This window comes from Chrysochloris asiatica, unplaced genomic scaffold (genome assembly GCF_000296735.1).
Source record: "Chrysochloris asiatica unplaced genomic scaffold, ChrAsi1.0 scaffold00013, whole genome shotgun sequence".
NCBI classification, from domain to species: Eukaryota; Metazoa; Chordata; class Mammalia; order Afrosoricida; family Chrysochloridae; genus Chrysochloris; species Chrysochloris asiatica.
In genome coordinates this window covers 10969529-10983322 of record NW_006408531.1, presented here as the reverse complement: position 1 = coordinate 10983322, position 13794 = coordinate 10969529, and the positions used below count along the sequence as shown (strand labels likewise).

Here is a 13794-nt window from a genome sequence, read left to right as displayed (position 1 = left end):
GACTCTAGATTCATGGACTAAGAAGAGAGGGACTAAGAGCTGGTGGCCAGGAGCAGACTTGCAGAATGTGCCCTTTGGAGATGTAAATTATTATATATGCCTGAGTGGGTTTTTTTGTTTGTTTATTTTTTTAAAAAGCTAAAGTGGATAGAGAGAAATACTGTTAACTGATTGGGGATTATCAATCATTGTAACTGATTGGGGATTATCAATCATACATGGTGGGGATTATAATCATTGTAATGAAACAAGGTATATGATTTGTTGAATGTAAAACTGATGATATGCTCTGTAAACTTTCACTCAATCCACAATAAAAACCTTTTTAAATAAAAATTTTTTTAAAAATTTGGACTGATTATTAAAAACAAAACACCGATGGTCTCCCATGTAAACTATCACTCTATTCACAATAAAAATATTAAAAAAATAAAATGTCATCTCTAGTTATGTACTGTTTTTTAATTTGTAGCTGTGAGATAAGAAAATATATGCAATTTATTAAAACAACAATAAGGAATGCCCTCCCACAACCCAGAACTACTAACAGTAGTAAAAAATCAAAAAAGTATCCAGAAAGTTGAATTTAACTTTTCATTTGGCTCTACCTGTAATACGTGTTACATGATACCAGAAAAAAGAATTACCAAAGTGTTCCCTCAAAGGCAAAGTGTAGTGATAGCTATAATTTACCTTAAAATTGCTATAATTTACTTTAAAATGTATTAAAAAAGAAAATGAGTGATGATAGAAGGATGGGCAGATTATGATGCAGTTTTAGTAAAATATTAATGGTACAATCAAGATAGTGGATTTACTGATGTAAAATGTAAAATTCTTTTAACTTTTCTGTATGCTTACAAGTTTTTGCAAAAAAAAAAAAAAAATTTATAGGTAAAAATTACTCCTACAAACAAACAGTTGAAGAAAAAGTTAAGAGCACACAGTGTATTAGAAGGTTGGTAACTTTTACTATTATAATCAAGATCGAATGAAAAGAAATGGAATTTGACCTATAAGGAGATTCAACTTTATACAATTGGAAGCATGTAAAAACCACATAAAATTTGAGGAAACGTAGAGATTAGAGAACAACAACTCTGGCTGTTGTTGTACCGTTGAGTCGGTTCCAACTCATAGTGACCCCATATAGGGTTTCCAAGAGCAGCTGGTAGGTTTGAACTGCCGCCCTTACAGTTAGCAGTACAGTGTTCATCCTACAGCATCACAACCAGGGCTCCTGAATCTCCTAGAATGTTAAAATTGGTAGGCCCTATTGTAAAATAGATTAAATTATACTTAAAGGCAAGAAAATAGATTAAATAATCTCTAGTTTACTTTCTTACAATTTTTGTCATCTTTAAAGTCTTTTCACAAAGTACAAATATGTCACATAACTTTTTATTTGTACAAAATGATCAATATTGTCAAAGACTTTTTACATACCACATTTGCGGGAACACTAGCAGCTGTCTTTTCTTCAATTTTATTCTCCGTTTTGGCACCTCGAAGAGAACTTGCAGGATCAGAAGACTTTTCAACCTAGGGATAAGTAGATTTCTGTTATTAACTATAAGCAACATATAATCATGCATAAATATTTAACATATAAATAATCAGAGAGTAAAACAATAAACAAGAAAATATTCATTGACAAGAAGAAGATGAAGACAAAAAGCAACCCGAATCTCCGGCAAGCCATCAAGGCAAGCAATCAAGTTCCTTCAGGACAAACTCCCCTCTAAGACTGAAATTGAAAGGGAACACATGAACAAACATGTAAGCTTGCTGGCGACCACATTGGTCTACTGGTGAGTGGAAGAGGGGGAAAGGCAGCAATGAAGAAATGGGCTGAGTTCAACCACAGTCCATTGACTCCCATTGACCTGGAGATGAGACAGAGAAGAGGAAGGGCTGGTTGGTCCAAAGTGTGGTTAGACCTGGGGACCATGGACAAGGACATAGCCATAGAGGGCTAGAGCTGAGAGTGATTCATCCAGCTGACATGAAGTGAGGGGAGATGAACAAGAACACCCAAACTTGCAGACAGTACCCATTTGTCCTAGCCTTGATGGGTTGATAAGCAGAACTCGATTAGAGGAAGATTTAAAAAAAAAAAAAAAAAAGTTTTTTTTTTTTTTTGATAAAGGAAACAAGGGTAAGCTGCTACAATTTGACAAACCTGACCTATACTCCTGGAGGTAGTAACTGTAAATACCAACAGAGAGGGAAGGAGTCTTCACATTAAATTATCAATGCTATCCCCTCTGTATACAGGGTAGATAGGGATGGGCAACTTAGACATTGGCTACCTAAAATGAGGGGGCGATAAAGGCACAAAGTGACTGGTTTACAAGGTTTCAAGAGGGAGTTTAGTTTAAGAGTGGTTGGGGGGAGAAACAGTTCCCACTGAATAGTTTTCATCTTGTCTAGATGGGTCTGGTGAAAAGATTCGTATGATTCAACAGTGAATAATTGTTATCATGACTAATTGTGACTGTCACAATTGTAAAGGTAGAAGTTTTGTAACAAAAACAGGGGAGTGATTAATCTTACAGTCCAGAAACAGATGACCCTAAGACCATCAAGGGAGAAGAGCACAAGCAGAATGTGGGACCTTATCCAGAGAAGCAGCCAAGGCAAAGACTGAGGCAGAGATGTGGACCTGGAGAGAGGGAGTGGCTGAGGACTTTAGATTCATGGGACGAAAGGGACTAAGAGCCAGTGGCCAGGAGGCAGACTTGCAAAATGTGCCCTTTGGAGGTGTAAATTATTATATATGCCTGAGTGGTTTTTTGTGTTTTGTTTTTTTTTAAAAAGAGGTAAAGTGAATAGTGAGAAATACTGTTAACTGATGGTACAAGGAGGGAATTATAATCATTGTAATGAAACAAGGTGTATGATTTGTTGAATGTAAAACTGATGGCCGGCCGCCCTATAAACTTTCACTCAATCCACAATAAAAATCTTTAAAAAAAAAAAAAAAAAAGCAACCTGAGAAAGCCTTGTTAAGTGACCATTCCTACCCTGGAGGACATTGAGAGGGGAAGTAGCAGATGACTGAGGGAAAGGAGGTGGGCAAGGATGCAGCACTACTCCATGCTAACCGGGCTTCCCCCAGGACCACCCTTGCTTTCCTGGTGGTGCAGCCCACTCCCTTCCTGGCACCAGCAGCCAGGCAGAAAGTTATCGGGTTTGAACAAGTGTCTAGCAGAAATTTTTTCACAGATCAGATGCATAAGAAACCTTAATCTAAATCAGAGGTGGGAAACCTTTTTTTCTGCTAAAATTTATAACATCATTCGCAGGCCATACAAAATTATCAACTTAAAAATTAGCCTACTATATTTGGTCAAACATTTCATTAACTCAAGGAGCTCTGGTAGCATAGTGGTTATAAATCGGGCTGCTAACCTCAAGGTCGGCAGTTCAAAACTACCAGCTGTTCCGCTGGAGAAAGATGAGGCTTTCTGCTCCCGTACAGATTTACAGCCTCAGAAACCCTGTACAGGGTCGTTATGAGTCGGAACCGATTCCACAGCACATAACAACAACAACAACATGATGGCTGGAACTGTGGTTGCATAGAAGGGCCAGACCAAATGATGTTGGATGGCCTTATACAGCTCCCCAACCCTGATCAAAACGATGTCTGTCACATCAACATGGATTTTTGCATCAATAAGGAGGTTCAATATGAGTTTATACTCAGTGAGGTCAGGGATTCCCTAGAGTAGTTCTTCTCACTAGAACTACAACAGTCTTCTGAAACAATGTCTGTAATGATTAAATCAGGGCATCCTGTAATCTAAAAGTCACTTAACTAAGACAACTTACACTTTCATACTAAAGGAATGTAGCTATAGTAACCATAGCCTGTCGTCACAAAAAAAATGTTCACCAAATCAGAGAATTGATGCTTAGCATTAAGAAGAAAGTCCCAAAGAAGTTTTTAGTTAAACTTGTTTGTGTCTTTCCACAAAACATCAACCTCTACCCAGGTTAAGCAATAACTATAACCCGTGTGTGTCTGAGGCCTAAACGCAAGGTTGAGAAGCATCGACTTGAGGAAGAGAAAACCTTTTATAAGCAACAGCAGCAGGCATTTTACTCATGCATGCGCCCTCCAATACAGACAGGCTTCTGAGCAGAGTAGAAGAGTCTCCCCACAGAAAATCAGAGAAACCCAAGAAAACGAACCGGCAAGACCTCTGGATGCTTCTCAGCTTCATCATCTTGTTCTTCATTTACACTTGATGCAGCAAATACTTCAAATTGGCTGAAATCTGCAAAATTGGGTTGCTCTGGTATCTGTTGAGGTGAGGTACTAGTGTGAGTTATTAGGCCATCTGCATCCACTGGGCGATGCACAACGGGACCAGAAGCCTGTAAGATGGTTTAGAATAAAGGAACAAGCATTTTACTGATGATGGCTCCTTGTCACATAGTCGTCGTCTTTTAAGAACTGTAAACTCAGGAAGGTATGCTATAGCTACTTTCACCGCTAAAAGCCTAAGTGAAAAGCCAAGCCACAAACACAAAACCCTCCAATTAATCAAAGTAATAACTTTATAAAATTCTTATTGGCAAATAAAGTACATCTGAGGATAGGGCTCAGTCTGCAAATTAATTATAGTAGCACCGCTTCCACCCCACCCCCACCTTCCTGGGCTGTATAATAGTTTTTCTTTATGATGGTATTTAAAAAAAAATTTTTTTTAAAGTATGAAAACCACTGTTCTCCCAACACTTGAGGCCAACTTGTCCTTAGTTCATCCTCCATACCTTTGCCAGACGAATCATAAAACCTTTACACTAGACACTGAGCATCTATTTTGTTCCCGGCACTCTAGATCCAGAATGCTCACTACTGATAAATACCAATTTATCTTCAAAGACTCTGCTGGAAAGTTACTTCCTTCATTGTATTTCCACCTCCTCAATGGTATACACCCAGCATTACTAGCCAGTAAGGCTTCCCCGAAGGAGCTCTGGATACGTAATGGTTACGAATCGGCTGCTAATCTCACAGTCAGCAGTTCAAAACTACCAGCGGTTCCACGGGAGAAAGAAGCGGCGGTCTGCTCCCGTAAAGATTTACAGGGTCGCTATGGGTCGGAACTGACTCCGTGGCACACAGTCACCACTACCACCAAGGCTGTCCTGAAAGCATTCTATAGATATTCTACAAGGACCCCTGGTTATGCATTGGGCTGCTAACCACAAGGTCAGCAGTTTGAACCTACCAGGCACTCCTCAAAAGATTTACAACCTTGGAAGGCCTATGCAGGGTCGCTTGACAGCACATCACTACCACTACTGTATTCTGATTGCTCTTTATAGGTCTGTCTTCCCCACTGGATTAAGCTTTTGAATCATCTGACCAACTTGTTGGGTTTCATAGACTAATGAACTCTAGTACAAGTATTTTTGCTGGCACTTTACATAAAGTAAATAATGGAATATTGACAGCAATACCTTTTATGATTAAGGAAGTATTTTTTAATCACTAATTCTTAATTTCATTATACAAACCTAACTCAGAAAAACCAAACAAACTGATTCACATAAAAAGTCACCAATCAAGAAAGCCAGTAGCTAACATCCCGCTCCCCCCCCCCCCCCCCGCAAAAAATTGTCTATCCTGAGAGGTAAAATTTTGTGCGGGTCAAAACCATCTGGGCCCAGCAGAGACTAAAGAGGTCACCTCAGTTCTTCACTGATGCAGCGACTGGTTCAGAGAAGGCGAGAGCCTTGCTCGGAGTCCATGCTGGACTCAGGACCTATAGGCACATCTCCCAGCCCTCAGTGCCATCCAATAAACTCCACTTACTGTGTAGCTTACTTTTAAACTTCTTTGACAAAAACAACAACTGAGATCATTACTCAAATTCTTCTATCAAAATAAGATTTAGCTTCCTTAAAGAAATACTTATTAAGACTGACCACTGGCATCAGGGATAAGCTAATGGCAAGGCTGGCGATTCAAAGCCGCCAGCTCTTCCCTGGGAGAACGATGAGGCTGTTTGTTCCTGTAACTATTTACAGTCTCAGAAACCCTATATTGGGTTGCTATGAGTTGGAATAGACTCCATAGCAGGGATGGGTAGAGCCTTAATAAAAAATAATTCGAGGACTGAATCAAATAGATAACAGAACATGGGGACCTAACAAATGATCTTCGGTAATGAAATCATGAAGACTAACGCACCTGTGCGGGCAGCGGTCGTGGAGGCACTGCAGGAGGATGGGCAACAACTCCAGCCTGTTGTTGTCCTGCACGAACATACAATATCAACACATCTTTTTAAAAAGTAGCAACAGTCTCCTCGATAACAGAAGAAACAGCTAAATGAATGTCCACACGATAAAGATTTCTAAGAATGTTGGTAAGTATTTGGAAGGCACATATTATCTTATAAAACTGTCTATATTCTATGGGACAGAATGGCCAAATCTCATGGACTTTCCTTAGATTTCATTTCTCTTGTGACTCTCACTGCACATGGCACCTTGACATGCTCCTCTGGTTGCCATCATGCAGGTAACTCGACATTGTTGGTTTTCTTTCCACATCTCACCACTCTTTAGCCACCAAATACAAAGACTTCCAAAATTTCCCTGTTGACATTAACACCCCACTCTACTGTTTCTATGTAAATGTCACTCAAGTTGACTATTTACCTTCACAGTGACTATTATCCAATACATTTAAAACATAGTCATAATGAAAAAATGTTCTTGTCTGATACTTTTTAATCTAGAATTTTCTTTTGGTAAATGAAAATAAATAAATAATAAGACATAAGACGATAAAAATACAAATGTATGTTTTTCATGGAACTTAGTAGCAAATGATAACAGATATTCTGGTCCTCTAGCCTACCTGTGGTGACTGTAAAGGTCCGATTCATGTCTAAAGATGAAGATCTAGAATGAGAGGGCTGTGGCCTTGGAGGGGGAGGTGGTGGGGCAGCGTTGTCAGGAGACGTTCCTGAATGCGACCTGCAAAATGGACTCCATTAAAGTTGCTCATGACACGATAGCAGAGTCTTTTTCTTTGTAAGCATTCAAATGCTGATCAACAGCAAAGGAACTTATCAGAATTTCTAAAATAAACCATTACTACAACAAGTAACGACGGCATTCTTACTTATTAAGATGGTGTGGCTATTGAAGGATTCTCTGGGCAAATTGCTGAATGATGCAGAAAGCATTCAAAGACGATGGAAGGAATACACAGAGTCACTGTATCAAAAGGAAATGGTTGGTGTTCAACCATTTCAAGAGGTAGCATATTATCAAGAGCCCATGATATTGAAGGAAGAAATCCAAGGTGCACTGAAGGAATTGGCAAAGAACAAGGCATCCAGAATGATGGAATAAAAACTGAAATCTTTCAAGAAAATGAAACGGCACTGGAGGCACTCACTCATCTATACCAAGAAATTTGGAAGACAACTATCTGGCCAACCGATTGGAAGAAATCCGTATTTGTGCCCATTCCAAAAAGAGGTGACCCAACGGAATGTGGAAATCATCAGACAGTATCTTTGATATCCCATGCAAGTAAAGTTTTACTAAAGGTAATACAGAAACGGCTACAATCATACATTGACAGAGAACTTCCAAAGGTTCAAGCTGGATTCAGAAGAGGATGAAGAAATAATCCGAGAAGCTGGGTTATATGAAGAAAACTGTGGTATCAGGATTGGAGGAAAACTCAGTAACAATCTGCGATATGCAGACGATACAATCTTGCTTGGTGATAGTGAAGAGGACTTAAAATATGTACTGATGAAGATCAAAGAGCACAGCCTTCGGTATGGACTGCATCTCAATTTAAAGAAAACCAAAATCCTCACCACTGGACCAATAAACAACTTTCTAATCAACAGAGAAAAGGTTGAAGTTGTCAAGGACTTCATTCTTCTTGGATCAACTATCAACACTCACAGAAGCAAAAGTCAAGAAATCAAATGACAGATTGCATTAGGCAAATCTGCTGCACAAGATGTTTTTTAATGTGTTGAAGACCAAATGTCAGCTTGAGGATTAAGGTGCACCTAACCTCATATGCATGCGAAAGTTGGACAGTGAATAAGGAAGACCAAAGAATTGATGTATTTGAGTTATGGTGTTTGAGAAGAATATTGAAAGTGCCATGGGCTGTCAAAAGAACAAACAGATCTGTGTTGGAAGAAGTGCAGCCAGAGTGCTCCTTGGAGGACAGGATGGCCAAACTTTGTCTCTCATGCTTCGGACATATTGTCAGGAGGGACAGTCGCTGGAGACGGATATCATGTTTGGTACGGTGGAGGATCAGAGAAAAAGAGGAAGACCCCAAGTGAGATGGAATAGCAAAGTGGCAATATAAATGGGCTCAAGTGTGGTAACAATTGTGAAGTTGGACCAGGATTGGGCAGTGTTTCATTCTGTTGTGCATAGGTTTGCTATGAGTCGGTACCAACTCGATGGCACCTAACAACAACAACATAATATGGCATATAATTAATTTTTTTATAGATCTACAAAGTCAAATTTTGATCTTGAATATATTCCACCTGAATTTAGAGACCATCTGAAGAACAGATTTCATACATTAGACACTAACGACTGAAAACAAGTAGAGTTGTGGGATGACATAAAGAACATTACACACAGGGAAAATGGGGCCATGAAGAAGACAAGAAAGAAGAAAAAGACCAAAACGCATGTCAGAAGAGACTCTGAAACTCACTCTCCAGCACAGAGATGTTAAAGTAAATGGAAGAACAGAGGAAGGAAAAGAGGTAAACAGATAATTTCAAAGGGCAGCTCAATAAGACACAGTCAAGTAATATAATGAAATATGCAAATATCTGGAGTTAGAAAAACAAAAGGGAAGAAATGCTCAGCTTTTCTCAAGCTGAGGGAAATGAAGAAAATTCAAGCCTCAACTTGAAATACTGAAGGATTCTATGGGCAAAATATTGAAAGATGCAGAAAACATCAAAAGATGTAAGGAATATATACAGCCACTGTACCAAAAAGAACTGGTTGATGCCCAAACACTTCAAGAGGTAGCTCATGATCAACAGCCAACGTTACTAAGAAAGAAGTCCAAGCTGCATTAAAGACACTGGTAAAGAACAAGGGTCTTTCTGGGAGTTCATGGGATACAAACTGCAATCTTTCAACAAATGATGCAGCACTAGAGGTAGTCACTCATCTATGCCAAGAAATAAGGAAGACAGCTACCTAGCCAACTGATTGAGAGAGATCCCTATTTATGACCTTTCCAAAAAAAGACGTGGAATGTGGAAATCACTGGATAATATCATTAATATCACATGAAAGTAAATTGTTGTTAAAGATAATTAAAAACCGACTGCAAGCAACAGTACATTGACAGGAACAGCCCAAGGTTCAAGCCAGTTTCAGATGAGGATGTAAAACAAGGACTATTGCTGTTACATCAGATGGATCTTGGCTGAAAGCAGAAAGTTGTTTGCCTGTACTTTACTGACTATCAAAGGCTTTCAACTGTGTGGCTCATGACAAGTTAATGAACACTGCAGAGAATGGATAATCCAGAATACTCAATTGTACTCATGAGGAACCTGTATACGGATCAAGAGATCTTGTTTGAACAGAACAAGACAACACTGAAAGGTTGAAAACTACGAAAGGTGTGTGTCAGGGTTGTATGCTTCTACCATACTTATTCTGTCTGTTCAATCTGCACTCTAAGCAAATAATCTGAGACACTGAATTAAATGAAGAAGAATATATATAGCATCAGGATTGGAGACCAACTCATTAACAACCTGAGATATGCAGCCGATACAACCTTACTTGCTGAAAGTGAAGAGGACTTAAAATATTTACTGATAAAGATCAAAGATCACGCAGGTTGAACCTCAATGTAAAGAAAACAAAAATCCTCACCACCGGACAAACAAAAAACATCATGCGAAATGAAAGAAAGATTTACGTTTTCAAAGACTTCATTTTGCTTGGATTCACTATGAAACGTTAAGTAGCAGTCATGAAATCAAACGATGTATATGCCATTAGGCAAATTTGCTGCACAAGACCTCTTTAAAGTATTGAAGAGCAAAGATATCAGTTTAAAAACTAAGGTGCGCCTGACACAAGCCATGGTATTTTCAGTAGCCTCATATGCACGTGAAAGTTGGACAATGAATAAGGAAGACAATGGAAATACTGATGCATTGTTAGTTATGGTGTTAGAGAAGAACATTAAAAGTACCACGGACTGTGAGAAGAACAAACACATCTGTGTTGGAAGAAGGACAGACAGAAAGCTCCTTAGAAGCCAGCATGGCAGGACTTGTTTCTAATACTTTGGACATACTAAGGAATGAGGACAAGCAGTAAAGTGTTAACTCTCTTTGGAAACTCATTACTAGTCACTCTCAGGTATGTGGCAAAGGGGCAAACATTCCATGCGCAAAGAGTGAAGAAGAAAGATGCATCTGCCCCTGACGTGTCAGAAAGCAGACAGTGACGTCTTTACAGACAATTCCCTTATCACATTCTGCCCACAACCTACAACTATTTGTAACTGTGCCTGCAAGGCTGTATATAAACAGAGCTCTTCAGGATGGGTAGACAGTTCAACAGCAGGCTCTACATCTAAATGGCATTTTAAACCAATTATTTTGTTACTGGCCATAAAGCTGTAACAGGAAATATGCACAGTAAATACTTAAACACACTGGTTAGCTGCAAAAAAGATTCTAATAAACTTCTGCAAAAAAGACGTCATCAGCTGTTTTTAAATTTTCCACAAAACCACCACGAAGAAAATAAGCGTTATTTTTCTATTAATGATGACTAGAATCAGAATTACATACTTGGGTGTTTCACTGAAATCAATAAACAGATAACAACCTAACAGCCTTCAGAAAAGAGAATAAAATGTAATTGGTGCTAAGAAATTTTAAAATACTAAAATGCAACGAAATACCTTAACATGCATTTATTGACAGAAGTACTGACCTTTGACGAGTAACATTGTTCCCGATCTGTTCTGGGTCAGAAGTAAAAGAGTCTGAACTACTGTATCCATCTGTTGATAAATGCAATAGATCCTGTTTAATAACAGTTATTTCTTTTTTACTCTATATACCCCAAACAATATAACTGATACCCTTTTTTAAAAAAAAGAGTGACATTAAGATATTGGTTAAAAGTCTGAATTGGTTATTATCTTGAAAAAGTTAAACTATCAATAAAATAAATCACTACATATTCATACAGCAAAATACTATCAGTCAGGATAAGTTAAAGTCTAGAAAAATCATTATTTAATGACAGAAATGTTCAAAATAAGCTGCATGAACAAGCTATATACAGTCATGTTATAATTTAATTTTATAAACATTTATCTGTTAAATATGCTCACAGTGATGAATAAGGCTGACACTGAATGTTAACCATGGTTATTTGTGGAAGAATGAACTACGTTACCAGAGCTCCTTTAAACAAAATGGTATTTCTTTTCCCTTTTACAAATTATTTACAAATAATTCCTGTTTTTGTTTTCATTTATCTGTATTATATTTGTACAATAAATGTGAATTACTTTATTACTGCCTTCTATTACATAGGTAAGTAAATTCTACACTCTTTGCTTACAGAATGTAGCCAGAATCCAATCAGCTCTCAGCACTCTCACTGTAACACTCTACACCAAACTGGCAATCTCTCATCTGAATTCTTATAACCCTCCTCTACTGGTCTCTCCCTGCTTGAATGTTTGCCTCTTTCCAGCCTATTATCAATATAGCAGTCAGATTTATCCAGGTGAAAAAGAACAGTTAGACCATGTCACTCCTTCATGCAAACCTTTTGATGGCTTTCATCTCACTTGGTAAGTTAGAGTCATTTCACTGTTACAGGATCACCACCCGGTGCTGCAGCACAGCCAACACAAGCCCACTAATTCTGTTCCAGAGGCTTCACATCTGCTGTTCCCTGTGACTTCATGCCCTTCCTTCAAATATTGACAAAGCAATGCCCTCGCCTCCCCGCTTCTAGTCTTTAACTTAAATTTGGAAAGTCCATGTTTAACTGTTGTTGTACCCTGTACAGGGTTTCCGAGGCTGTAAATCTTTACGGGAGCACAAAGCCTCATCTTTCTCCAGCGGAACAGCTGGTAGTTTCGAACTGCTGATCCTGAGGTTCGCAGCCTGGTTCGTAACCACTACGTTACCAGAGCTCATTTAAACAAAATGGTATTTCTTTTCCCTTTTACAAATTTTATTTTTGTCCACTGTGTAAATTACTTTCAAACTATGTAAGTTACTTTTATTTCTGCTCCCTTCTCCACCCTCCCGGAGAATGTAAGTTTCATCACAGTAAACACACATATTTTTCTGGTTTGTTAACTGATACAGCCAGTGCTTAGAACACATCTTGGCCACAGTATCCAAAATCACTGGATAGATATTGGATGGATTTAACATATAATATTCCTGTGAGAAACAAACAAAACAGCTACTGGGGAAGAGCCAATGGGTCAAACATGGCTACAATGAGGGATGGCAGAAGGACGGCTGTCTTGAAATGGGTTCAGAAGGCAATTGGTGGAGAACCATTTATTCACACAAGGAGGGTGGGGTGTCTTAAAAGGCTGACTATTCTCTATTTTGTTTAGTAAAGCTAGTATGAAGGAGTTACACATTTGAATTATTCAGAGCCTAAAGCTTAGAGCCCTGGTCTGGTGCTGCAGGATAATGTACTGGATCACAAGGTCAGTTTGAACCACAGAATTGGCGGTTCAAATTCACCAGCTGCTCCTCAGAAACTCTATACAGGGTTGCTATTAGTCAGAATCGATTCGACAGCACTCAACAACAACCAAGCTAAACTTAAACTTTAGAAGAAAGATGTCATGTTAATTTTCATTTACCTGCAGTATTTCCAGAAGCAAATTTCACCGATGAATTTATCTTATTTTCTTCTGAAAGGTCAGGTGGTTTCACAAGCAATGGACTAGTGGGATTATTATGATCTAGAAGACATTTAATATGTAAAATAAAAGATATAGATGATATTTGAATCTACAAATTCATAAACTACAGATACATGATTAGAATCCATTTATATATTCCAAAGAAGTGAACAGTGAATCCAGGGAATAAATTAAAAATAAATAACTGTAAACCTATTTATATAGAATGCTATCTTCTGCTGTGAACAGAAGAAATTTCATAATCATATTGACCAATACAGACAGTAAATCTACTTTTGGAAATCCTTAACTAAATGTAAAATAAGGGAAAACATCTTCTGAAAATTCAAAGCAAAATTTAACATAGACTTTATTACTTCAAATATAAATTCACAGCAGTAACTATAAAAACTGACAGTGCTTTTAAAAAGTCATATTTACCAAATGTACTTATTTTTAAAATTTTTATAATTTAAATTATTTCCTTAAAAAATATACATACATGCACACAGAGAGAAAGAGAGAGACTATACACACACACACACACACACACACACACACACATATATTATATATAAGCTCTGTTTGAATCACAAGGTTGGTGCTCCCTATGTAAGGTTACTATGAGTCAAAATGGACTCATCAGCACATAGCAATGAGCCCTGGTGTGGTGCTGTGGGTTAATACACTGAGCTGCAAAGTTTGAACCATAAGGTCGGTGGTTCAAGCTCACCTTTCGCTACTCAGAATCCCTATAGAGGGTTGCACCATGGGTCAGAACCACTTGACGGCACATAACAACAACAAATATAATATAATATTTTATATAT

At 38.2% G+C, this 13794-nt stretch overlaps 1 protein-coding gene across 3 annotated transcripts in view; it reads right to left on the bottom strand.

Annotated features, from left to right (window-relative positions):
* The window catches only part of REPS1 (RALBP1 associated Eps domain containing 1), a 97392-nt gene that overhangs the window by 6338 nt on the left and 77260 nt on the right, over positions 1 to 13794 (bottom strand). For 2 of the 3 annotated variants that reach the window (XM_006834620.1, XM_006834621.1), the window contains 6 exons: positions 12923 to 13024; positions 11008 to 11077; positions 6887 to 7005; positions 6212 to 6276; positions 4201 to 4386; positions 1447 to 1542 (listed from right to left, as the gene is read on the bottom strand). In XM_006834620.1, the coding sequence (XP_006834683.1) occupies positions 1447 to 1542; positions 4201 to 4386; positions 6212 to 6276; positions 6887 to 7005; positions 11008 to 11077; positions 12923 to 13024 (638 nt within the window). The remainder of the gene's footprint in view (positions 1 to 1446; positions 1543 to 4200; positions 4387 to 6211; positions 6277 to 6886; positions 7006 to 11007; positions 11078 to 12922; positions 13025 to 13794) is intronic. The other variant, XM_006834622.1, reaches the window with a different exon arrangement.